Genomic DNA, 25,211 nt, shown 5'->3' on the forward strand with positions numbered 1-25,211 from the left:
TAATGCCTTACGTGTACGGTTATCCGTGTTTGGTATAGAAAGGTAAACCGCCTCGAGTAGCGTGCACCTGCGAATTCTATTTTCCCAGAAACTGTTGACACTATTCTATCGACTCGCAGCTACGGGAAACATTTCGGAAAAGATTGTCGAATTCCTAACCTAACAATATTCGATACAAAGATATTCGATACTATATAGCAAAGAGTCCCAAACAATTCCAGAACTATTTTCCTCGGCCTGAACGGCCCATTTCTTGAGTTGGAATAAAGTACCAAATATTGGCCACTGCAACGTAACCTACATTCCATGTTCTTGCAGGGTATTATCAAAAGAAATTCAAGATATAAAGAAAAGTTGCATTCTGCGATTTGCTAGAGTAAACAAACAGAAGTGAAAGTATTTCATAGGATCAACTGGGATGCGTCTAAGTCGTCTGAATGAAGACAGAAGGATTGATAATTGCCGACGCAACGTCTAGCAGCATTCCGTTGGCGAGAGGGGGCTCAAAACTAGTTCGTCACCGACTAACGTCGAAACCTCTCGTTTTCTTAGCCACCTAGTATACACATCCGGTCGGCGGGCACTCTGCAACTTTCCTACTTCATTCATCGACGCATTCTGTGGCCTTTGAAGGTTGCACAGGCAGAAAGGAGCGGACACGGTCGCGCGCCGACGATCAGAGTCAGCCGGCATCCACCATCCACGCCGACCAGTTTCAACATAATAATTCCTTCTTGGAAATATACCATGGTACCACTGCGTTTTGCAGCGTCGGGGATGGAAATCGCATTTGTTATGTGTGAACCAAACCGCGGACACTGCTGTGCCGTCTTTCAATACCTTTTTGCCCGACTTTTTCCATGGCACTATCACTGCCGTAGCGTCAGAGCTGGACTCGTAATTAATTATATCGTTGCGCGCAATCAACCGTCGCTGCGCGACTGGACGTTCTCTCTCTAAATTTTCTTTTGAATAATCGTTTCTTTAAGAATTTAAAATATTGTTTTTGTCGTTGAATATATGTATAATTTTAGAAAATGTTTCCATCTATTTTGCGTTTCTTCGTGTGTATACAATGACCTTCTAAAAACAACTTTGTAGTTGTGCTTTTCAGATTTCGTTGAAAAAGTATTGTCTTGAGCAATGATATAAATAATCACTAGTGATTCAGTTCTTCGTTTCACTACATTGCTCTGTAACGCGATAAGAAATTGTGGACCATGCGACTTGTATAGCAGGAAGTCGTAATGATAGGGAGCACGGCATCAATGAAATGGTAAACTACCAATGACTGGAATACTATCGTCATCCCCGACGGTCCTACGTCACCTTTGGGTCAGCAACCGTGACGTGGCTTTCACCGAGCACGCTGATCGCCATAAGTGTCGCAATTTCTTGCAATCGATCAACCGCTTTCGTTACGGGATTAAAAATAACTTGTAGATGAAGGTAACGTTATCGTCACGATATCCTTTGTATACTTCACGCGAATACATTAATTAATATACTAACAAAGACTTCTCCAAGAGAAAACTGGACAACCGGCAGTGTTAAAGATATGATCACAATGAAAGCACGCTGTGCTGTTTAGGAATACATGATTTTAACTTTTTCAGTCATCAAAATTCTCAATATATTAACCACTCTGATCATTACAGATGCAAAGAGGACTCGCGAATTCGTTGACGAACGGAATTTCTGCGGAGGTAGCCCAGATCGAGATCACGATACTTTCCATCTCGAATCACGCAGTCAGCATTTAACGAACGTTCCACGTAAATAATGTAACGGCGAGAACATAGCCTGGGAAACGGTGCCCGATACCAGGCGAACTCCGCGTTCCATCGAAAATTCCGTTCGTTCGGTTCTCAGAGCGCACACAAGTAAGTGTTCGCGTTTGTGGCTGTCGGTGCACGTGCGCGAGAGCGCCCTCCGGGGTGAAGGGGGAAGGTTATCGATGGCGCCTCGCAGAGAAGGAGAGTAAAGAGAGAAAGGAGAAGAGAGGGCGCAAACGAAGAAGAAGGAGGTGGAAAGGAGATAGTTCAGGCACGTCGCACACAGGTAAAACCGTAGGTATAGCTAGCGATGGGACTAACACCGTTTCGATGATTTCTCACTACGAGCTTTAACACTTATCATGGATAATTAGCGGTAGATAGCTTTTTTTAACAGTTCTTCTACTTTTAGATGATCAAACTTCAAAATGCTCCCGCACGAGTATTGATGAGATGGCTACTAACGCAGACTAGATCCACTTCAGGAACTTTATATGCAGATATAAAAAAGCAGCATATTAGAAAAAAGCAAAGCATCCAAATTATCACTCGCTCTCGACACTCTTTGTCGCGCGGTAGACTTGATGTGAGCTCGTGAGCTATAGGTAACAGCGAATCTGACGGCAACTTAATCGCCATTTTGGTTACCACTTTGGTATCCAATTGCTTGGTACCATTGTTACGTATCACGTTAGTCCCATTGCTAGGTGCAGCCGATACGTTTGTGTTGCGCGGGAGCGAGATAGTGTGGACCGCGTGCCGGAATACGCCGGCAGTCAATGGTGGGGAGAAAACGTGAATGATCCATAGAAGTTCGTAAGGTTGTGTGGTCCAGGCGAGGAGCGTGTGTCGGCCTGTACAGAGCAGTGTACCGACGAAGGAGAACTGAACAGTGTGGAACGGTGGGAAACGTCAAAGGAATGGCGGGGATACGCGGCAACCAGAGAAGTGGGGTGCGGGTTGGCGGTCGGTGGTTCGGAAATGGCCGCGGGAAAGTAGAGAGCGTTACGTCGTCCGGGGCAGGCGAGCCAAAGATTTTCGGTGTGCGCGGTGTGCCCTCGTTAACCCGGCGCTTCGGGCGATTTTCACCAAGGCACTCGAACGCACTGGCGATGTTCTAAAGGGTACGTTAACACGGCCACGAGGATTCCTCCGTAGGTGTGCGAGCATCTCGTCGACGAGAGTCGGTGGCCAGACAGCCGGTGCCTGGAAGAGATCAGTGCGGGCGGTTGTACACGAGGATGGCCGGCGACGACGGTGCACCACCGAACAATGAGATCCTCGACGCGGTCGGAGAGGGGCAGGGTGCGTCAGTGCGGGGGGAACCACATTCCAGAGTGGGCGGCATCCTGGAATGCGATCCCCCCGGTAACAGGAATTCGCCGAGCGAGCGAGCCTGCAACGACCACGACGACTGCGACGACGGAAGCGGTGAAACTGTGATCGCCGACGACGATTGTAACAACAGCGCCGTAGCCGTTGGAACCGTGATTGGAGACGATAACGGCGGTCTGTGCCGATATGCTATCGGCACCGCCAATACCGCTATGTCTTTCATCGAAGTTTGCCAGGTAACTATACCGCGCCGATTGCCGGTCTTACGTGCTTTAATCTCCGCTGGCTGTCAATGAGCTCTACTTTCCTCTCTCTCCAACCTTGGCACTTCTCCATGGTTTCTCTCTTGCACGCGTTACGTTCCCCTCTCTTCGTCCCGCTCACGTGAGAAAGCCGCTTTTCAAAGGGAAGATCAATACTGTCCATTTTGCCTTAAAACCACAAAGCAAACATTAAATTATTAATTGTTACCTCCTCTTAGCTCCTAAATAAATCCCAAGTTAGAAATGGTTTTGTATTATTTTTCTCCTTCCATTTATTCTTATTTGACAAATGTATATTATAATCAGGTTTATCATTTATTAACATGTGTTAAGTAGGATAATTTCATTCTAAAGGTCTTATGTATACACATGTTTCACAAAGATGAGACAAGCCGAAACATGTACATTTCTTGTGGAGAGAGAATCGTAAAGTACTTTACCAGGTTACAATCCAAGTCTTTGTTTTCCATGTATAAACAAGAATATTCCATTACTCTAAACTTTAGTAAACCATGATTAGTTTAAGTAGATTATGTCCAATGACCGATAACATTACTTTTATGAAAGAGTCTGTAGGGTTTACCTTATAAAGCGTTGTAATAGTGCTTTTAACTCTACACTATCAAGCTGAAGTTAACAAAAATGCTACAAATCAGTGTAATACACATTAATATCAATTTGAATAGGTCCTTTTAATCCATTGTTCCTTAGTTCTTTATATCCTATCATTGGTTACTCATAAAATTATTACTTAAGCAACCAATACTCAAAGTGTTGATATTGGAAAACCCTAACCTATACAATAGTGCAATAATACATTTTAATCATCTGAAATTCTAACAGTTAAACTTTACATTGATAATAGGTTAAAATAAATCATAATACAATTAATGTAACGTACACAAGGTTTGAATGGGTTAACATATTCGCTACCATTGCTTGGTTGCAATACTATGCATCGCATTCCATGTTGCATTTAATGTAATATATACCTTTCTCAATTCATTACTAGCTTTTATTATTGTAGGAAGAATCGAAACAACAGGTACAAAACATTTGTTGTTCTTTTGCCATGATAATCTTTTTCTTGGTCGCGTTGACTCGAGGATTTATAATAAGTTTCGATAACAATCGTTTCTAAGAAATCATTCGTCGTATTTGATCTTTGATGCAACGAGAACGAAGTACCGTTAATCGTTCAATTACCATCGCGCTTTCTCTTACAGATTTATTTCATAAGATTTTCATTTATCATACATCATTGTTACAAGAATAACGCATAATCGTAGCCTTAGGATTTAGCGTATTTATTCGAATAAATATTTTCATTTTCGATACCTGTCCTCTTTGAATTATTAACTTTTAGAATTAAAAATCTCAAACGAATCGTACCGTTCGTACCAGGAAGATAATTACGAATACATATTATTTTTATTTATCAGCGAGCAAATGTTATTCAATGTTACAAAAAGGATCGTCTCTTTTAGATTCGTCTGCAACATCTCTTCCCGCAATTAGTTTCATCCTCTCAGCGCTACAGCCTTTGCGAGGACTCCATTGAATTCACGGCGGAATGTTTGGCGAACGATGTGATACGATATCTGTTGAAAGAAGATATTTATCTTATATCGCGTGACCCGGTCTCTAGGAGTATGAGACACAATGTGTATCAGATGCTAAACAAACACAGTATCCTATTTGCGAGTATGGTGAACCGTTTGAACGTCGTACCGGACACGGCGTACGAAGCGTTCATGGGAGTCGCGGATGAGCTCTTTTTACACGGTGGAGTTACATGGGCAAGAATCGTTTGTTTGTACGCATTTATGGGCAGACTCGCTCTCTGGGCACGGGACAGACGAATGCACGCTCTGAAGAAGAAATTACCGCTGTACGTCTCCAGATTTATTGGCGAAAAAGTTGCGCATTTTATCAAAGGATACGGAGGATGGGTACGTGACCAGTCGATCAACCAATCGATAGATAGTATTAATAAATGTACTTTCTTGTTCTACTTATTCCAAAATAACTTTATGCTTGTTCAGGATCAGCTGTGTATAGAATATCCCGTGGCAGAAGAGATTAGCGGAGCGATCTGGAGGAGTCTTCTGATGACTGGTGCCACACTTGGCTTGGTTGCAACAATTTTAACTGTAACCTCCTGATACACACTCACAGATCAAGTCGCACAGGGTACGTTTTACGCGAGACCTTTTAGCGTACTTATATTCTACCAAAATGCGTTTAAAAACAATTTCCAAGAGTTTGTACGACGCTTTTCCATTAACATCGAAAATGGAATCGTGTGATTCGAAAGTTAATCTTTCGTATGCATTCCTAATGAATGCGCGATGTGTAAATTCAGCGTCGGCCATGCAGTATGTACAATCATCGTACTAATATCACACGAATTACAAACATCGTACTTTTTTTTTTATGATAATTGCAAGAAATATTTAAACGAGCGAAGGATAACGATGAAAGTTCCCTATTATATTCGTATTGTGTAATAATCGCAGCTCGTTGGACTAGTTGAATTAGTAAAAGAAAATCTTATTTAACGTTAATCTAGATATTTTATCAAAATAATTTTCATACGATACTCAAAATTTGACGTTTCAGATATTTATGTCGAACAAGAATCTCAAAATTATATTGAATTTAGGTAGAAGCAATCTAAGTATATTTATTTATAATTTATTTTAGGTAGAAAATATATTAAATAATAAATTTCCTTGTCGTTCGAAGACCATCGTGGACGCTTAGAATTTATAAAAAGCGATCCATGTGACAGTGCTCGTTAAATATATGGTAAACATCTTTAAACAACATTGAATATTATATGCGGTAGCTTCTAATAACATTGCAAAAAATTTATATAAGTATTCGGAGATAATAAACGTTTCTACAAAATATCAATTTTCTTAGTGGTATCAATTATTTTATGTACCTGTAACAAAAAAAAATTGTTGGATCAACCCCATTGTTTTTGGATACAATAAAAAATATCACTCTAATATATTTGAAAATAGTAGGGAATGATAATAAATGAATGGAGAACAAAGGTCATTGACATTTTCGTAAACAAGTATTCTTAATCGCACTAGGTTATACGTAACATAACCCCTAAAGAACGTAAAAAGGAAAAATAATTTAGGAAGCAGAATTTTATTGCTACCGAACAAATGAATCTCGAAAAGGTATCTTCTTAAAAGATATATAATATTTTAGTACTAGAATTATTAAAAATATATTTTGCAGATGTTGATATAGTTTTATTTAAAGTAGTATACTTATTTAAACATAAATACAGTCTACGTACTACTCAAAATATATTGATTTATCGATGCTAGAATGCAAGTATTGAAAAACCAAAAAATGTCTAAACTACACGATTATTAGTGAGAGTACTACTACATGACTTGCATTATTTTAGTCTTTGAACAAACGAAATAATATTAATAAAGTACCAGCGTGCAGCACTGATCTTTTGATTGAATAATTAAATACATCCTTTTACGTAGCTTTTGTGTACATATTGCCGATAATTGAAAATCATTGGATACAAAAAACGTTCGATCTAAGAACGCCTTCTCGAGTACTACTGTCATTTTTTTAAATGTCAATTTCTTGGTGTTATTGAAAGATTCTAGTACTGTTTATTTTGTTAATAAACGTACACGATTTTAAAGGCAAATAATTATTACACGGATTACATGTAAGTTTTTTAAGCTTTTCTGAATATTTTTTACATTTGTTGAATATAAAAAAAGGTGATTCCCTGATTATTATTTATAATTTTATGCATTACATGAATATACAATACAAAACCACGAAACTAGAGAATAATTTCATGTGAATATATCTAACAGTCTTCTTACTTCTACTCGAATTTTGTGACTGTACAGAAAACAACTGCATTTTACTTTTTTATTCCCTAACGTGGATAATAGTAAGAATCAACAACTTTTTTTTTTAATAAACCTTCAAATGTTTCTACTTTAAGTTTGCTAATATTGATATTACAACTATATATAAGTATGTATTATGCATTTATGTGTGAATATATAACTATATAACTGTACAAACGGAACACTTATTTCGTTCCCCACTTATACAACAATAAGTGATCATTGTATCATGGTCATTAACCTCGAATTAATTGGCTAATGATATATGAAACACATCGTCAGCATTATGAGAATATCACATTTAATAAACACAATTTAACGCAAGTGACAGTACTGTCATGAATGAAATGTGTAATGCTAATTTTTTTTCTTTTAAATTTCGAACAAATAAAGTCATGATATGATGTATGATCACATATAATGAATATGTAAAAATTGTCGTATAAATACATAATGCTAATAAATTGAATCTTTCGTTAAACAATATACTAAAAGTAAAATAGTGTATGCTACAAACTCCTAGAAATATTGGACCCCTTTATATTATGCGAGTTCGATTCTGATAATTTGTCCCGAGCCAACGATTTAGAGATCTACAGAAACTCCTCGATAAACGTCGTAAAATCGGGTGTGATTGGGGATTTGTAACGACTATGCGAGACATTTTTATTCCAGGAATCGATCTTTCTTATTTACACAGCCGTCAATCAAGCGAGTGGTCAAGCCACTTACACCGAATAAACGTAAACAGTGGACATGATCCCGAAATTTGTATCGAGGATAAAAAATCTGAATTCCTACCAAGGAGTCTCTGTGCTTCATCGGCATTTTGAGTATTTTTCTTTTCATAATTCTACATCAATTTTGACTTTGTTGTGCCTATATGTACATGAATCACTGATTGCAAGTATAGCGCCTTTTGATATTATCATGTACAAAAGAAGAATAATAATAATAACAATAAAGTAAACGGTAAAGAAGTATAACTCGATAGACAAATCGCACACGATACTGACGACATGATCACTTTAATTCAATTTTTATAAAGATTGGCAATGATAGCCTGGACGTATTGCTGTCCAAAATAGAGCAAAATGTTAAGATATTTTATGAATCTTATTTGCACCGATAGTCTGTCATGTTCAATTATCCCTTCATAAATCGAATGAACAGGACTGATAATAAGAGACAGATTAAAGTATTCTAGTTCTATATTAACCTTTCCACGTACTATTTAAAGAACTCTTGAAAAGTTTTTTTTCTTTAATGTTCAATTAAATACCTTTCTAGAGAATCTTATATTATTATGAAAAGGTGCACTGTATTATTACACTATGGCATTAAAATATATTAAGCAAATTTGATATAACCTTTTGTTCAGTATTGCGACACACTGTTCGATTTTGTTCGTACTTTCGTGATCGTCTGATGTGTCTGCACATGAAAGTTCATTTGAGATTCGAAAATATCGTATTGCAAGGCATATTATGAAGGATCGAAATATGCAACGATGAATAGCACACAGTAAGCGCAAATTAGCATCAGTAATCAATACAAAAGTATTTTACATTTAACCCGATGGTAATAGGATTCAATTTTAATTAATTCAAAATTCATAACGATATATGTGTTGCCACAGATCATATTGTGTTTAAAGTATATCTAACACGTAAATCACTTGGTGACATGCTCTATTTTTGTCTCTTGTCATCTTTCTTGATTTATCACAGCTGGGGCAAAAGTGACAAGAAGGAAAACTTGTCTCACACCCCTAAAAAATAAAGCTGGTATAGCTCTCTATTCCACATACTCCCACCAGTCCTTTTCATAACCTTCATGTACATGTTCCAAAAGCACTTTTCTCCGACTATCGCAATATCTGTAAAAGTAAGAAAAATATTTTTAATACAATGCCGGGTAAAATACGACTCCTCTCGTAAATATACCCAACAACTTACCTGTATTTATCTTGAACCTTTTGTTTAATATCAGCAAGGTTTTCACTTGTGATATCTCTTTCGAGATATTCCGAGAGACGTTCTGTTGTGCCCTCTAGATCTTTTTGGTTATCTTCGAAAATCACAGACTGGTTGTTCTTTCGCACGTAATAAGCAAAAACGTAAGTATACATAAGAGTCTGTCTACAAGAACACAAAATATCCACTGCTTTTTTTAAGAATTGTACCTGAAAATGACATTATGATTTAATTTAACGCGAATAACGCATTTGTAAAATACACATTTCGTTTGATTTCAATTAATCTTACCTCGATCCATGACATGTTATGTTGTTGCATTTCTTCCATTTTTTCTTTTACACTTGCATAAAGTTTACTTTCAAATTTCAATGACTGCATATGATTCATATATCTATTGCAATAAAATAAGTATCTTTGTAACGCGGATCTTGATTTTTCTTGAGCGTCTCTGGCAGCTTTAGCCTCTTCTTCGTCGTAACGATTACAATTATACCAACTAGATCCGTGCGGTTCCCATGGTCCAAGGCATACCCAACAAAAATCAGTTTTGCAATTCTGATTTTTACAGACCATATGATTACATCCACCATCCTTTTCGATGGTGACATTACATTTGGGACATTCTTTTGTGTTTGCAGCAATCCAATTTGATGTTTCCGAATCATCGTCGCATTTCTTTAGCCATTTACGGAGTAAATGACATTTCACGGGATCGTGCCAATTTTCACCGCAATGGAAACAGAATGTGTGGCCGCACTTGCAAGTCACAGGTCTTGCTTCGATATACTGTACTTTTATAGCATTGTTACAATCTGGAGATGGACACCACCTTAGTAACCTATTACACTGAAAACAAAATAATAATTAGTATATTTTAATAATAATTTTTTTAATGAAAATTCACGAGATAATACTCACTTCGACAAAACTATTTGTTATTAAATGTTGATACTTCAGTTTAACTTTAGAGTCTTTTACAAGACGCATAACGCTCGCATCATCTACTAAAATGTCACAAGCATGTGCTGCACATGCAATTGTTTGACCCACCCCTTCTTCCATAATCTTGGTAGTGAGGTACTCTCCCCAACAACCAGTACAAAAGCGATGTCCACATTCAAGTCCAGTCATCAACTAATTTTTTTATAAAAATATTACATTATAACAAGACAATATTTTTAATATATATTACATTGTATTTAATATAAATCTATGAGCACATACCGCTGTTGGTTGAACCATAAAACAAATTCCACACTCCTCTGTACCATTTGTTGATGTTCTTCTAGACTAGAAATTATAAATATCAATATTATACTCATTGTTTTTTGTATATAGAAAATGAACAAATATGAGTTCACTTACCAAAGAGCTTTGAGAAGATTGATTTCTATTTATTAATGGACCCTTCCTAAATGGATTAATAACTCTTGCTTCTGCAAACAATTTTTCTTGATCCCCATCATAGAAACGTTCCATTAATTTTTCTTTATCCCATTTAAAATGATTCAATAAAATACGTGTGGTTGTTGCTGGTATCTATAGTTAAATCATCAAGTACTATAATTAGATTCAGGTGTAACTCAGAATTTATTTTTTGCCATATTATTCAATATTATTACAATTATCAAAATTTAAAAAACAAATATACTTTTTAAAGTATTTTTTTAACGTACTTCTACAACTGTATTCACTTCTTTTATGGAATCAATCATATGTTGCACTATCTCTTCTGTTGACAAAACTTCAAAAGGATAATCATCAACATCTGTTGTCCGTTCCCTTGGATTTTCAGCTTCTATTTCCATAGCAAAATCCACATCATCCCCACTGGATTCATTGCCAGAATCAACATCATCGTATGTTTCCTCTTCAGAATCCATTGTGTTGTTAATTTATTAAGCGATCAAAACGCCAATAAATTTTTTTTATTTTATATTGTTTGCACCTGCACATAAAACGTCGCTATCAAGAGATACGATAGCAACGAACGATGCTCGATCTTCGTAACCGCATCTCTTCTCTCTATGCTTTATTATGTTTATTCGACTACACGGTAAACACATCGAGAATAATAAAATCACTAACAAGTACGCGTCACGGTTAAACGAAAACAGTACATTAGAACATTTTTATCTCAAAGTGTGCTTCGTAGAATAACAAAGAATTACGAGACGGATAATAAGACCAACGCGAACAATTATGCTCGCGTTAGCGTTATTATTTGTCTTGCTACTTCGCTCGATAGATTTTCGACTAAACTGAATACCACAAAGAAAATATATCGCACCTGTACCCGCGAAATACTGTTGTAGCGGAACAAGGTGAAAACAGCTTATGTTTCAGCACATGACGTCATCGTTCGCTACTTCCCCGAATAAAGCAAGAAGCTTTATCGTGCGTTGTCCCTTACTTAGTATCGAACTACCACAAAAAATTTACTGTCACAACACCACGCGATCCTTCCATTAGCATGGACAGTCCAAAAATTTTCAAAATATTTCTACGGATAATGGTCAGTAAGAATTAAATCAGCTGCCAAAACATCCGAGTTGAACTCCGGTAGCTGTTACACTAAACGCTAGAATCACGGAGCAAACGATGAATGAGTTACCGTGGTGTTAACCAAGCCTCTTAGGTATATTTTATCCAATGGCGTCTTGTGTTTATCGAATTGATATTTTATGTTGTTCTATGGTTTTTATTATTACTAGTTTGCTTTGGAATTTGGTAAATATACATGATATAGTACGACGTAGCTACTCCCAGTTGTAGTTACCGAATGAAAATAAACGTTAGAATAATCGAAAACAATTTTGCTGTAAAAAAGTGAATCCTTACGATACTAATATTTCTCTAACTGCAACTCGATCGTTATTAAATCTACACTTTACGTTAAGTGAAAAAATGTATCTTATTAAATTACTGTAGTTTCTGTGACAAATGTACTAATTGTTTGGAGTAACTAATAATGCTGAGAGATTTATGCAAATAATTAAGACTAAGATAGGAAACTTAAAAAGAACATCATATAGATATGTAATTTATGAAAAGGGGGTAAAAAGTAAGCTGTACTCCATATCGAATCATTGTGTACATGAGATATTACTGTGTAACTATCAAACCAGGGAGATTTCCGTAAAACTGTGAAGATGCGTAAAGATTAGCTAAAGAAAATCTTATTTTGATATTCTCTCCGATTTCGTTAATTTAAAAAGGTTAAACGACACGACACCCAACCGAATCGATGATTTTTAACGAATACAGGAACACCGAACACACTTTACGCGATGTCTCGAAAATTGGTCGACGTTAATACACATCACAGATTTACGAGATGTATTACCATGCACAACAATCTTTTCAGCCATTGCACCCAGCAAGTCACCAAATTAGTAGGCTAATCGGTTAAAACCATAAATTAAACCAGAATGCACCATTCGCCATGAAAGAACGGACGAGCTTATAGCTCAATCTCTGCGGTCACGTCCATAGCAGTGTATGCCATGACTTTTTCTTCGACGATTGACTTAAATTCGCTATCCTTTATTGCGCTCACTGTTCAAAGTCGAGGCTAGCTGGTCGATGAATGGAAATAGACACAAAATTTCGCGCGATACTATCCGAGAAATTGAGAATCTATTAGTGACGGCGACAACAAAATGTCTCGTCACCAAGTGTGCCGTTTTACTGACTGAGTCAACTACTTGAAGTATGCCCCGAACGTGGCGCACAGCTGACGCACATGGGCGTCCCTACAGAGGGCACAATTTTCATATATTTATTTAAATGCCATTTAACAATTTAACTACCGACCTATTTAGAAACAGTTCACATCTCACAATCAGTAAATGATTTTCTACGTTAGTATACAGGGTGTCCCAAAAGTCAGGAAGGAGCCGGAAATGGGGGGTAGCTGAGACGATTCTGAACAACAACTTCATTTGCAAAAATGTCGGATGGGGCTTCGTTAAGGAGATATTAAGCGAAAACCCCGACCAATTAGAGCGCGCGTAGACCGTTGGAGCGGTCGCGGTAGCGAAGGCTACGCGCTGGCGGCCGCGCTTGTACGCGAACAAGTGACTCGACGTGCATCGAAGGACATTGACGCTGCCGCCTAGCGCGTAGCCTTCGCTACCGTGGCCGCTCCAACGGTCTACGCGCGCTCTGATAGGTCGGGGTTTTCTCTTAATATCTCCTTAACGAAGCCCCATCTGACATTTTTGCAAAGGAAATTGTTGTTCAGAATCGTCTCAGCTACCCCCCATTTCCGGCCCCTTCCCGACTTTTAGGACACTCTGTATATTAATGACATTCATTTCTATGTACTGTTTCCGTGAGGAGGGAATTAATAGGCTGCTCGTAATATTGAGTATGTTTGACAGAGAATTAGTTCAGATTTGAGTAACGTACATATTGTACAAGTGCATCTATACATTTGATTTAAGATCATTCAACTATACAAACTATACTAATAAAATGTTCTTGTTGAGTATCATCTTTCCTTGTACGATTAGATTCATACATAAATAAACGTGGTCCATGCGTATGTGTGCACGTATATGTAGCATGTTAGTCGCTATACACAATACATTGAAACTTAGGAATAACACGTTTCAAATTACCGCGCCATGGACGAATCGACAAGTGGAGAACCTCATGGCGTTCTGTCAAGTTAGGTTAACCCCTGCAGTGTTGTAATAACTAGGGTAAATGCCAGTGTGAATTATACAGTTATCAAGTAAAATAAGTTTGCCCACCTATAGATAACAGATCGAAACTTGAGAATAACACGTTTGCTGGACGGATTTCAAGTTACCACGCCATTACATGTACAAACGATAAGTAGAGAAGCTCACGACGCTCTGTCAAATCAAGTTAACCCCTTCAGTGTTGTTATAATCGGAGTAAATGTCGACGTGAATTACATAGTTATCAGGCAAAATGAGTTTGCCAAGCGTGAGTGATTACTTTTTGCTGGAAAAGATCGGCTCGGGGAGTTATGCGACTGTCTACAAAGCATTTAAAAAGGTACGTAAATTTTGAGGTTCGGGTGCATCGGTGCACGAAACGTTATCGCGACAGGGGCGTAACTAGATTCACGGGAACCATAATTTCACCCTCTAAATTGTAAATCGTGACACGTATACACTATATACGCGAAATAGGTAAACGCAAAACTTTTATTTTTGCTCTTAACGCGCGTGCAGCTTTATGACCTACATTTTGCATTATCGAAGCTTACGACCACTTCGTTGCATTTGGCGAGCGATTAATTCTCTTTTTACTTTTGTAGCTCTATACAAAGTTGATTTCAGAACCGAGTTTTCTTTTTTTACAAAATTTGAATACTAATACACAATAGAATACTGCAATGCAGTCGCACGATATCGGTATGTGTCGTGTATCGAACGATTTATGGAGTTCATAATTTTATCACGACTTCGATATCAATGCAAATTTGGCAACTTTTAACCACGCGTTTATTATGGTAATTAAGTACGCGAATTTGAATTTAATGAAAGATTAATGAACCCGTCGCGTGCCTCAATTACCGTAAATTTTAAGCACGCTAAGTGCGATAGAATTAAAACCATGGCAGCGTAAAACATCAGATAAAACAACTATTGTAGTTTTTATCGATTTCACCTTCGAGGTGCTGCGTTTCAGTCGAGAAGATTATTTACTAATAATCGATTACACGATAAGATAAATAAACTGATTTGTGTCTATAGCGAATCTACTTATAGGTACACAATGTTACCACTTTTTAATTTAACAGAAAATAAAAATCGTGTCATTAGGAATATAATTTTTTTTAAATCTCCTGTTAATCTCGATCACTGTTAGCGACGTGAGTGACATTAGACAAATGCCACGAACGTAACAAACACTTACACGTTGTGTCGTCGAACAAAGTTTTTGTGAATACACTAACCTTTGCGCTAGTTTTTTTCTCGCATAGTATACAACGGAAAGTATCGGTTCGTCGGCGTGTCACCGATTCCAGTGCTACTTGTTTTAATGTATTCTAATGACTGGGCTCTGTTCGTCGAGTAGGTGATTTGAGAGGTGGCCAGAAGGGTTGCATTGAAAGAAGTAAGTTATCTCAAGGCGACTAAGCCGTAATGCTATTGTTGGTTGTTCGTAGGATGGATGCCGAGAGGTAGTCGCAATCAAATGCGTAGACAAATCGACGCTGTCCAAGACAGCTATCGATAATATCGTCACAGAGATTAATCTCTTAAAGATTCTCAAACACGAGCACATAGTGGAGATGAAGGATTTCTTCTGGGACGAAGGGTTAGTTCGGTTCATTCCCTTCGAATATTGAAAAATTAAACGTAAAAAAGACTGTAGTTGCTAAATCAGGAACGCTAAGGAGTATTTTTTTTGTTTGCAACGAGCGACTTTCGCGAATGAAAATGTAAATTTTCATATTTTTCACTGTATCTTCGTGAAAATATTATTAGTAGATTAGCAAGGATTTCCCGATAAAAATGAGTCCAAATACGACCACATTCGGACTATTTTTAATTATACTTAATTTGAATTACTTCTGAATATTGTAAAGCACCATTTACCGACTGAAAAGGTGCAATCTACGGGAGGTGGGGGGACCTAACCTTTCAAATCACGTGATCTAGATTACATCGTCTTTTAACAACTGCGATGATATCTGGAGAGTAATAATTTTCCTTCCCATATTGCTTATGTCGACCTTAGAGATAACTATTAAATAACACTGTACATTATACTCTGAAATTTTAATCCCGTAGTATCGGATATCGATTTTGAGTAAACCAGTCCTAGTCTGTCGAGTCACGTGATCGTGATCGCAGCGCCTTCTAAGAATCGCGATGACTTCTTGGAGGGGATTTGAACTTCTCCTCCTCTCCTGCCCTATGCAGGGCTGGCTATACAACTTGCTGTGCCCAGTGCAAGAAAAATTGTTATTTTAAGTAAATAATTTTTCTTCGCTTTTTATCCTGATGGCATTACAGTCTTTTTTATAAATACAGTCAAGTCCAAGGATAGGCATAATTTTATTCGAGTGCTACGCATTATCGAAAAATTTTGTAAAATCCACTGCTCGAAACGATTAGGAGATCATGTCTAATTTATACAGGGTGTTCGTATATCAATGGACCAGTGGTATTCATAAAAATAAACGAAAAAGTGTTTGTTGTCAAACTTTATTAATCACGAATCATCCTCCCCATTAACAAGTATCCCATTACAATATACGCTGATAGAAGAATCAGGAACTTTCCCTCCTCGTACACTAATCACTATCTCCCATCCACAAGCACGATTATATGGACGATTACTATTAAAATATATCAGTAGAGAAATTTCAATGAAACATGTAAAGAATAAGTATGTTCATATAGAAAAGAATATTTAAGTTATCTACATTCTTCAACATTAAATTATCGTCTTTCGCGTTTCCCCTTGAATTGCAAGTCACCCCCTCTAGGAGTCGCGTTCAGTGTTGCCAGATCGCAGCCAAGTGTCGAATGGAATTTCCCCCTCCACTTATATATTACTAATGCATGAGTGCATAGGTGTGTTGTATATACTCACTCGTGCATTAGTATGCGTAAGTGGAGGGGAAAATTCCATTCGACTTCCAGCAAGTGATGCCAGGCGGAGTATCGGAAGTTCTCAACCGCCATATTGAATTTCCCCCACCACCACACATATACCAACGCACAAGTTCCGTGTACGTAAGCTTGAAATCTCATATAACTTCGGAAATTCGAGAAGGTGAAGCAAATGTGAGGGTCTCTTCTTCGCTTTCGAGTATCCCAACTTCTGGAAGAGGACGAAAGCTCCACATTTGGCTTCTTTGTCGAATCGCTGAAGTTACTTGAAGTATCGAAGCTTGCGTATATTAGCCTCGTGTGTTAGTATATGTTCGGTGGTGGGGAAATCCAATATGGCGCCAGAGAACTTCCGCCGCTGCGTCTGGCATCGCTGCTCGCGATTTGGCAGCTCCGCTCGAAACTGGCCTAACTCATATATACATGCTCGTGCATTAGTGTGCTTCAGTAGTGGGGGAAATTCCACCCGACTGCTGGCTACGATATGGCATCACTGGTCGCGCCCCCTAGCTTGGAAAACACTAGCGTAGAGTCTCTTTATGTGACGTTTCCGAGGTGTTCCGATTGTACCCGAGTGATAAGTACATATGATGCTACATACTCGGCTCGGGTACAGTCGGGGTATATCGGGTGCGACTCGGAAATACCGAGAGGCTTGATACATAGTACATAGTTGGTTGAAATAGGCTTCAAGTCCCGAGCTCTGGGAGCTCACGCGGTTCAAGTCATAAACTCTAGGCTCGAACCTTATGCTTTCTACTTATGTAGGCTTAAAGACTCAGACTTTCAGGTTCAACCGTGAATCTTCGAGGACCACTTGATCCGTCTCTCAGGTATAGTCATCGCCGCCGTTAACTGGCGCCAGTTGAGTAGCCTCAGTTGAGTTTACGTATTTCCACGTCGAATCCCTGCTGAACTTTTCCTTGGGCCAATAGTAGAGAGCAAACGCTCAGCGTTGCCATATTTAAGAAGGAATATACGATTCTTTTATCATGTTCTTCTGGCTGACGGGAAGAGGAATTCACCCACATGGCAGGATGTCCTTCGGATAACCTTGGACAAGAAAATGCCACATTCGATCGGAAGTGGCGAAAGCGTATGAGACTCGTGGAGCCTTTGTGCGTAACTCGTGTGTGCATCGAATACTTACCTGTAGTCGTCACTGTTCCTCGTGGTTGCGAAGGGGTCAAGGGAGTTTTTTGAGTACTATTTTGAGAAAATAAACATTAATAATTAAGCAAAAGGAGATTAATATGATAAGCGCGTCACTTGGTTATTCGTACATAGGCGTCTATTTATATTTTGAAGAGGGGGCGTTAATTAATAATTTGTAGAGGAGGAGGGGGGGGGAGGGGGCTTTGAACACGCTAAGATCGGCCCTGCTGGGAGCCCTCCAGCTGGTGGGGGGGCCCTGGATCGTATCCCCCTACGGCTCATGCCTTAATCAAGACCCTGAGTGGGGGTTCTCGTTCTTGGCATTTCCCCCACCAGTCAAGTCAATTCCTTTGTTCACTCCACTATACGTAAAACTGCGTTAGTATAGCAGATCGAGGATCGCAGGTACTTATTCGCTCATACTCAGTGTCACATGTCGTTTGACGAATTTCTTACAAGGTGGCACAAATCAAGCAAAATATATACCTATATACAAATCAATGTTTTTTTTTTTTTTTTTTTGGAATTCATAAACAAAGGAAGATTTGTTTAGCATAGATTCTTTTTCATGTCTTGTTCGCCTAAATAAGAAATAGGATACGAATAAAAGTAGCTAACTCTTACCGTTACCCTGACAAAGATAAAGATGTTTTAATTTGGCTTGCTTAAAACGAATGGTACCGTAACTCTGTCAGGAATACTTGAAGGTATGGGGTCAACAACCGAAACGAATGACCATATGTATTTCAGTCACAGGCGTGTGATAATGGAAAGAAAGGTTTTCATATTTAAGCATTGATCTTGCAAGCATAATTGATTTCTCATTCGTGAACGTTAGGAAAGGGGGTGGTCGAAAATGTGATATTTTTGCAAACACATGGCGCTCTTTGACAGAGGAAAGCAAGCTGGTAGATTTACAACAGGTGAGGACTCGGTGTTCCGTTGCTTAACCTCGCTTCCTTCTGGTCAACATATGTGTCGCAATGAAAGGCAAAGAATTTTTATGGAAAAATTTGGAAAACTGACAATGCTCGTTTACGACATCCTCTCTGAATTGTACTACCCCAGTTGTAAAGGTTTTTACGAAAAGTTATCGAGAACCCATTGGCAAACGCTGAAGTCTAAAAATTGTTGGAAATGAACAATCTATTGGAAAATAATAACAAGTGGTTAATAAACGAGGCGATGTTGCTGATGGGAACCTTTTTTTTATTTTTTATTGCAGCGGAAATAAAATATTTGTACAGCTCGAACTGAAACAATACATTGGAATCTTTTTCAGCTACCAAAAGGGCATCGAATTGCCCATCAATTTGTCCATTTATTGGGTGTTTTGAAGATGTTAACAATATGAAATTTCATCATGAGATTCATAGGTTGCTCTGTACCAGAGATACGAAAAATATCATTTTATTTAAATAATATTAATTGCATTGAGTAAATAACGAGTCGAAAGTTGTTTAAACACTTTTTCGTTTATTTTGCTGAGTACAACTTCTGTGTTATTCATAAAACACTTAGACATGCAATATAATGTATATTCATTTATGTATATTGCATGTATCATGTACGTGTCACTATTGTGTTTTACATACAGATGACACAAAGTGCATAAGCAAATGTAACCGGGTTAATGAACATAAAAACTTTCCATGTATGTACATTTCATGTACACGATTCACATACGCTGGGTATACCATATATTACACGTGTAATATACATTCATACCTATGCAGAGTGAATCGATACACTGAAATACTTGAAAAATATATTTCTGATGTGCATTAAGAAAAACAGCTACGTGCACGACACTCTATACACACTGAATATGAAATAGTATAATACGCTTAATCAACAATGGATATAAACATCCCATACAGTGGAACATACGCAAATAAAGTACAAGAGTGAATGTACATATTATACCATGCGATGTATAACCAAGTAATGCGTATGAAATACATGTACGTTTTACGTACAGGACATTACTTTCACGTCATAGAGAAAGAATCTGCATGCGTACATAGTATATCGAATGCTACACGGGTAGTATCAGGAATCTATGAACATCCTGCGATCGTTCGAGTATCGATACCCCACTTAATGATAAAATTATGCCAGTAGGTGATCCACTGACTGTTTCGAGCAATCTATACAAAGGTTATTTTACACACTCTATCGTGTAGCTTAACGCAGGCACATATACATCGTGATGGAATACTGCGACGCCGGTGATTTATCCAGTTTCATCAAGAAGAAGCACAAGCTACCCGAACAAATATGCCGGAGATTCCTGCAACAGCTCGCGCTCGCTTTAAAATACATGCGTGATAACAATGTCTCCCACATGGACTTAAAACCGCAAAACTTGCTGCTAATTAGAAAGCCCCATTTGATACTAAAAGTCGGAGGTTAGGATAGGACAGACCTCGCTCGAAATCTACGAAACCTCCCCTTGCCCCACAACATTGGTTTGTTCAACCCTCTGCGGTCCGATGTCGAGTGGTAGCCGACGAGAATGTAACGAAATCCGAAAATCTAGACCGCGATTAACCATTTGAATTTCTGAGCCGCGAAGATCAAATTCCTCGCAATTTCTCTGAAATGAGATACACCCCCTTCTAATTTGAGTTTGGAAACTATCGAATAGAGACTCCAAAAGGCGAGGTCGTTGGATTGCGATGAAAATGAAAAGCATCATAGGCACCCCTACTCCAAGAAAATACAAAATTCCACAAGACCTTGATTATTCACTATTTTTTGTTATTCCCAGAGATAGGATTCTTAAATCCTCGAAACCTCGAGTCTTCCAGCCATTCTTCGTGATGGATCTCCTAGATCGATCACTGCAGGGAGGTAGAAGGTTTCGTGATTTCGAATTAGGTCATTTTCCAAGCCAACCTCGCCTCTCGACTTGTTCGCCACTAATTCTCTCATTCCAGATTTCGGTTTCGCGCAGTACCTCTCGAATTCGGAGCAAAAATTTACGATTCGGGGATCCCCCCTTTACATGGCGCCTGAGATTTTATTGAAACGCAAGTACGACGCCCGCGTCGACCTTTGGAGCGTCGGTGTGATCATGTACGAATGCCTTTTCGGAAAAGCTCCGTACTGTAGCAGCAGTTTTCAAGAACTGGCAGACAAAATCAAGGACTGCCGACCTATAGAGGTGACTACTATACGGATCTGCTTTGCATAGCGCCAGAAATGAACCGTTCATTGTGAAAATGGTAAATGGTTGTTTTTCCAAAGGGAGCTCTAGGGGTTTGTTTTGGCCCCAGACTTAACCCTTGCTTTGGTCCTTCGGACCAGGAGGACCTCGAAACCCTATTGCAGAAATATAAGATCCTAAATGGAAGTGGTCCTGAGTCTCAATTTGTCCACTGTATGTTTTATCGAAGTCTGTGCGAACTACCCCATTTTGCAAGAAGATGGACCTCTACCACATCCATAATGAACGGCTCAAATGGTCTTACCTCGCATCATTTTTCACCGTTACTTTATTCCTTTTAAACAGGAGAACCTCCTGCGATAGAACCTCCGTTATCCGAAAGCTCTATTATTCCAACGTTCTATTACTTCAACGGTACATATATTTCCGTAAATTATCCTTTTCCGTATAGAAACATTCTTCTATAACGGCGGAGATTAATTTCGATCGCGACCATATGCACGGTCACTCGTGATAATGGAATCACAATGGAAAAAGCGCGCCGTAGAAGTAAAGCACAGGGCGATTGCGACAACAGAACCGCCATTTTTCTCATTAAAATTTTAATTCAATTAAATGAGATTTTTAATTTAGTTAAATAAAGTTTTTTAAGAATTTGCATCAACAGTGCATGGTATCAGTAGAATTGCGATTCATGCTAGTAGAAATGGGGCATTTATTGTTTGAGATTAGGGTAAGTTGAGAATAGTTGGTAACTTTTCCTGATCTTTTGTCTATGCATTTTGTGCATGCATATGATAATGTTAGTTATTAATTATTAATATTTAGGTGTAGATGAAGTACGTGTACACATGTATAAACGTACGCAATTTACACACTTGCTGTATCTTCTATATATAAACATAGAAAGTATGTGGCCAAGTATAGTTGCGTAATCGACTGTAATTATAGCTAACATATAATTTGTATTTACATACATATGCAACATATGTCAATGCACATAGATTGGCACACGAAAACATATGACGTAATTAAGTATAACTGTATACGATACCACTCGTGTGCGAACGGTATACATACGAGAAGTGCCATCTAAATATCTTGAAAATTATGAGAAGGTCAAGTCTACATGTGATTGGTTCGTGACAGTGGACGCGATGAATCAACGTCGATGACTTCAAACTAATTTTTCTCAAGGTCATTTCGTCAAGATCTCAAAGTTTATGTCCGCGATTACATTTACGAATACAGTAACATCGCGATAACTTTAATAATACATAGTGACCTTCGTCATGATAGTTTTGCGCGAAACACGAGCACGCAGATTATGACTTATTGTGAGACGAAAAGCGACCTAAGTAAAATTTATAAAATATATAATATATATATTTAATAACAAATGACTCATCGTAAGCGCACGTTCTGATACGCACAATCACAAAAAATTGAATGGTTAAGGTCATACGAAAATTGTGTTTTTTGATTTCAACATATAGCCGGAATAATACTCTCGGATTTATGGAAGTATGTTGTAAAATTAGATACATCAATTTCTTATTTATCCCAAGTAATAATATCCAATAAGTGGATCGATAAAGGAGTTTCTATTGTTTCCAAACGCTCCCATCCACCACCATTCAGCGTGAAAATTCGTTCTTCTTTTGAATTGTTTATTGAACTTGTTCTGGAACGATGATGCTTACGCCTGCCATCGTGAACAACAGTTACCGAGAGGATCGCACGTGTCGCGCGAGTGCCGGAATTTATTGACGTCCTTGTTGAAGCACGACCCTGACGAGAGGATATCGTTCAATGATTTTTTTGCCCACGATTTTCTGGATCTGGCTCACGCGCCAACCAAGGAAAATTATGACAAGGCGGCGGAGTTAGTGCAGAAGGCTGTGAAAATGGACGCGGAAAACAATCCTAAAGAAGCGTTTCACCTTTACTGCGAGGCTCTTACGTACTTCATTCCGATACTCACAAGTAAGAACCTGCGATTTTACTGTTTAACGCTAGGTTTACCGAGATTTCTTATCAGATTTCTATTACCGAAGTATCGCTTTAATAAGCGAAGTCAAGTAAAACTTTGTGAAAATAGGAATGGGTCAAAATGATCCGTGAACCCAGTGTTAATACAGCAGAACCTCGTATAACGCGACAATATCTCTCGTATGATACGAATAGATTGTATAGAACGTAAATCGTATATTTATTATAATAATAGTGTAATAATGTATTCATAAACAGATCGATACGATGGATCGATAAACTAAAAATATGTGTATGGTACGTTCTTAGGTGAGACCGACTTTAAACGGAAAGAGATTTTGAGGTCACACGTAAATAGTTACATTAAGAGAGCGGAGGTATTGAAAGGATCATGTACAGATGCTAGTAACGAGAAAGATAAATGTTTACGGTTAGGGGACAAAGGAAATTCTTCGTCGGTCCACAGAATACCATCTTTGAACCAAACATCTTCGTTTGTGTATCACGAGCTACGTTTGTATCGCAATTCTCAGACAACAATTAAGTTATATGCAAGACTGTATATTTATTACGATTCAAATATCCGTGTATTTATCAATAGGAACTCTTAGCAAAACCACAACCAATATGGCGGATGCGCTAGAAATAGGAGAAGCTGCCGAACAATATCTTACGGAAGGGAATTATGGGCTCGCGTTAGAAAAGTTTCAATCTTGTTTAGGACTGCTGTTGCCTTTGTTGGGTAAAGAACCTGCGGGTCGAAGGAGAGACTTGTTATATAAACAGGTGATTATCTACGAAAGTATGAACCCCAATTTTACCTCGTACACTTCAAAATTTCAATTTCCATGTTAACGTTCGAATAGTTTCAAGAACGAGTAAACCAAGATAGAGGTATTACAAAGGGATTATACAGAAGCGACTCAAAATTCTATTTTTTATGTCCTGCCTTACGAAGGTATAGAATAGGGATTGCGAAATAAAGAAACATAGTTTATTCTGATGGCTCACTTGCAATCCAAGTGCAACCTACTGTCGCAACTTTCAGTTATATAAAATTTTATATAATCAGGGGTATTATATAATAATCCTACGATGTTTATGTGTGTGTTTCACTTTATTTACAGATAAACAAAAAACAAAGTCTTATTAAAGCAACCGCTTCTATCATTCCCACTACTCTCAGACTCCCCTGCTCCCGCCACTCTTCCTTCCGCCATTTGCGAAATTAATAATAATTGATTCGTCTTATAATCTGCATCTCTCGTATATATCTGCATAAAACTCATTATTTATGGTAGCGTTATCAAAATTTTGTTCCCGTTTCAAAACGAGGGTGGCGATTTCATCTCTTAAATTTGAGTCGGTAATTCGTGGTTGTCCTATAAACTTGAAAATGGCCAGACGTTTCGTGGATGTTCTAGTTTGTCATCGTGCATATCAAAAATCCGTATACTTAAGAAAATGAGGGCAATTTAGTGGCAGCTATCATACATTGCCCTAAGCGCCAGCCTAAAGTAGATAAATTGGGTGAACTTGACTCCAAGTTCTGGATCTTCGAGGTTCCATATCTTCTCCATTTTTGGTTTGCGAGTTACCACACAATTTAACAGAAGATGTTAATGTTTTTTTAATCCACAGTTTCAGCTTTGGATGAAAAAAGCCGAAAGCACCAAAGGCCTTTTACAAGCTACGAAAAATATGGAAGAAGTACAGCGTGGTTCCGATTTGTCCGAATGCGCACTGCAATAATTTTGCATTATCACGTTCAATGCAGATTATTATTTCCACTGAAATTGTTTATTTAAATTTTGTAAATTAAATAGAAACCATACGCGTTACTTTGCATTGATGTATGTAAATAAAATGTGCATATTAATTTATGGAGAAATAAACCACTTTGTATTACACTTTTCAATATAAATTGTATTACTTTATAAACGATATCCTGTCTTTGTGGTACATTATTTGCGATGTTACACATTCCAAAGGTATACATGTTATGTAAACAATAATATATTA

The 25,211-nt window shown here is 38.1% G+C and overlaps 3 protein-coding genes and 1 long non-coding RNA gene across 10 annotated transcripts; 2 read left to right on the top strand and 2 right to left on the bottom strand.

The window, feature by feature from the left end:
* Positions 1 to 1,276: 1,276 nt before the first annotated feature.
* Positions 1,277 to 6,335, top strand: LOC128890362 (uncharacterized). Of its 2 annotated transcripts, none has more exons than XM_054148799.1 (4): positions 1,277 to 1,449; positions 1,659 to 3,346; positions 4,861 to 5,325; positions 5,419 to 6,335. In XM_054148799.1, the coding sequence occupies exons 2-4, from the start codon at positions 3,017 to 3,019 to the stop codon at positions 5,536 to 5,538; spliced, it is 915 nt and encodes a 304-aa protein (XP_054004774.1). In that variant the 5' UTR covers positions 1,277 to 1,449; positions 1,659 to 3,016; the 3' UTR covers positions 5,539 to 6,335. The 2 variants fall into 2 exon arrangements, with proteins under 2 accessions (XP_054004774.1, XP_054004773.1); XM_054148798.1 differs by lacking the exon at positions 1,277 to 1,449 and having other exon boundaries at positions 1,555 to 2,061; positions 2,188 to 3,346.
* Positions 6,336 to 7,085: 750 nt separating this feature from the next.
* LOC128890359 (E3 ubiquitin-protein ligase ariadne-1) lies at positions 7,086 to 12,972 on the bottom strand. 5 transcript variants are annotated; one of them, XM_054148789.1, is made up of 9 exons: positions 12,701 to 12,972; positions 11,554 to 11,844; positions 10,940 to 11,211; positions 10,629 to 10,802; positions 10,488 to 10,553; positions 10,182 to 10,397; positions 9,552 to 10,109; positions 9,243 to 9,469; positions 7,086 to 9,163 (listed from the first exon to the last, which is right to left on the bottom strand). In XM_054148789.1, exons 3-9 carry the CDS (start codon positions 11,144 to 11,146, stop codon positions 9,082 to 9,084), a joined length of 1,530 nt encoding a protein of 509 aa, XP_054004764.1. In that variant the 5' UTR covers positions 11,147 to 11,211; positions 11,554 to 11,844; positions 12,701 to 12,972; the 3' UTR covers positions 7,086 to 9,081. The 5 variants fall into 5 exon arrangements, with proteins under 5 accessions (XP_054004764.1, XP_054004763.1, XP_054004766.1 ...); XM_054148788.1 differs by having other exon boundaries at positions 12,610 to 12,972; XM_054148791.1 differs by having other exon boundaries at positions 12,823 to 12,959.
* Positions 12,973 to 13,911: 939 nt separating this feature from the next.
* On the top strand, positions 13,912 to 25,135 carry LOC128890328 (serine/threonine-protein kinase ULK3). Of its 2 annotated transcripts, XM_054148716.1 has the most exons (8): positions 13,912 to 14,294; positions 15,415 to 15,566; positions 20,222 to 20,436; positions 20,968 to 21,194; positions 22,922 to 23,183; positions 23,499 to 23,702; positions 23,791 to 23,975; positions 24,831 to 25,135. In XM_054148716.1, the coding sequence occupies exons 1-8, from the start codon at positions 14,208 to 14,210 to the stop codon at positions 24,939 to 24,941; spliced, it is 1,443 nt and encodes a 480-aa protein (XP_054004691.1). In that variant the 5' UTR covers positions 13,912 to 14,207; the 3' UTR covers positions 24,942 to 25,135. The 2 variants fall into 2 exon arrangements, with proteins under 2 accessions (XP_054004691.1, XP_054004692.1); XM_054148717.1 differs by lacking the exon at positions 13,912 to 14,294 and having other exon boundaries at positions 15,458 to 15,566; positions 20,212 to 20,436.
* LOC128890333 (uncharacterized) lies at positions 15,676 to 19,160 on the bottom strand. Its single transcript, XR_008460605.1, has 2 exons — positions 18,021 to 19,160; positions 15,676 to 17,923 (listed from the first exon to the last, which is right to left on the bottom strand). It is a non-coding gene; the product is annotated as an uncharacterized LOC128890333 (long non-coding RNA).
* Positions 25,136 to 25,211: the final 76 nt, after the last annotated feature.

This window comes from Hylaeus anthracinus, unplaced genomic scaffold, assembly GCF_026225885.1.
Source record: "Hylaeus anthracinus isolate JK02 unplaced genomic scaffold, UHH_iyHylAnth1.0_haploid 12000, whole genome shotgun sequence".
In the NCBI taxonomy this organism is placed as follows: Eukaryota; Metazoa; Arthropoda; class Insecta; order Hymenoptera; family Colletidae; genus Hylaeus; species Hylaeus anthracinus.

Coding starts and splice junctions, on each gene's coding strand:
- LOC128890362 (XM_054148799.1), top strand. CDS start 3,017: ATGGCCGGCGACGACGGTGCACCACCGAACAATGAGATCCTCGACGCG. Junction 3,347..4,860: donor CTTTCATCGAAGTTTGCCAG/GTAACTATACCG, acceptor CGTCTCTTTTAG/ATTCGTCTGCAACATCTCTT. Junction 5,326..5,418: donor TCAAAGGATACGGAGGATGG/GTACGTGACCAG, acceptor ATGCTTGTTCAG/GATCAGCTGTGTATAGAATA.
- LOC128890359 (XM_054148789.1), bottom strand. CDS start 11,146: ATGGATTCTGAAGAGGAAACATACGATGATGTTGATTCTGGCAATGAA. Junction 10,554..10,628: donor AATCTTCTCAAAGCTCTTTG/GTAAGTGAACTC, acceptor TATAATTTCTAG/TCTAGAAGAACATCAACAAA. Junction 9,164..9,242: donor AAGGTTCAAGATAAATACAG/GTAAGTTGTTGG, acceptor TTACTTTTACAG/ATATTGCGATAGTCGGAGAA.
- LOC128890328 (XM_054148716.1), top strand. CDS start 14,208: ATGAGTTTGCCAAGCGTGAGTGATTACTTTTTGCTGGAAAAGATCGGC. Junction 15,567..20,221: donor GATTTCTTCTGGGACGAAGG/GTTAGTTCGGTT, acceptor AGCTTAACGCAG/GCACATATACATCGTGATGG. Junction 23,184..23,498: donor CTTCATTCCGATACTCACAA/GTAAGAACCTGC, acceptor GTACGTTCTTAG/GTGAGACCGACTTTAAACGG.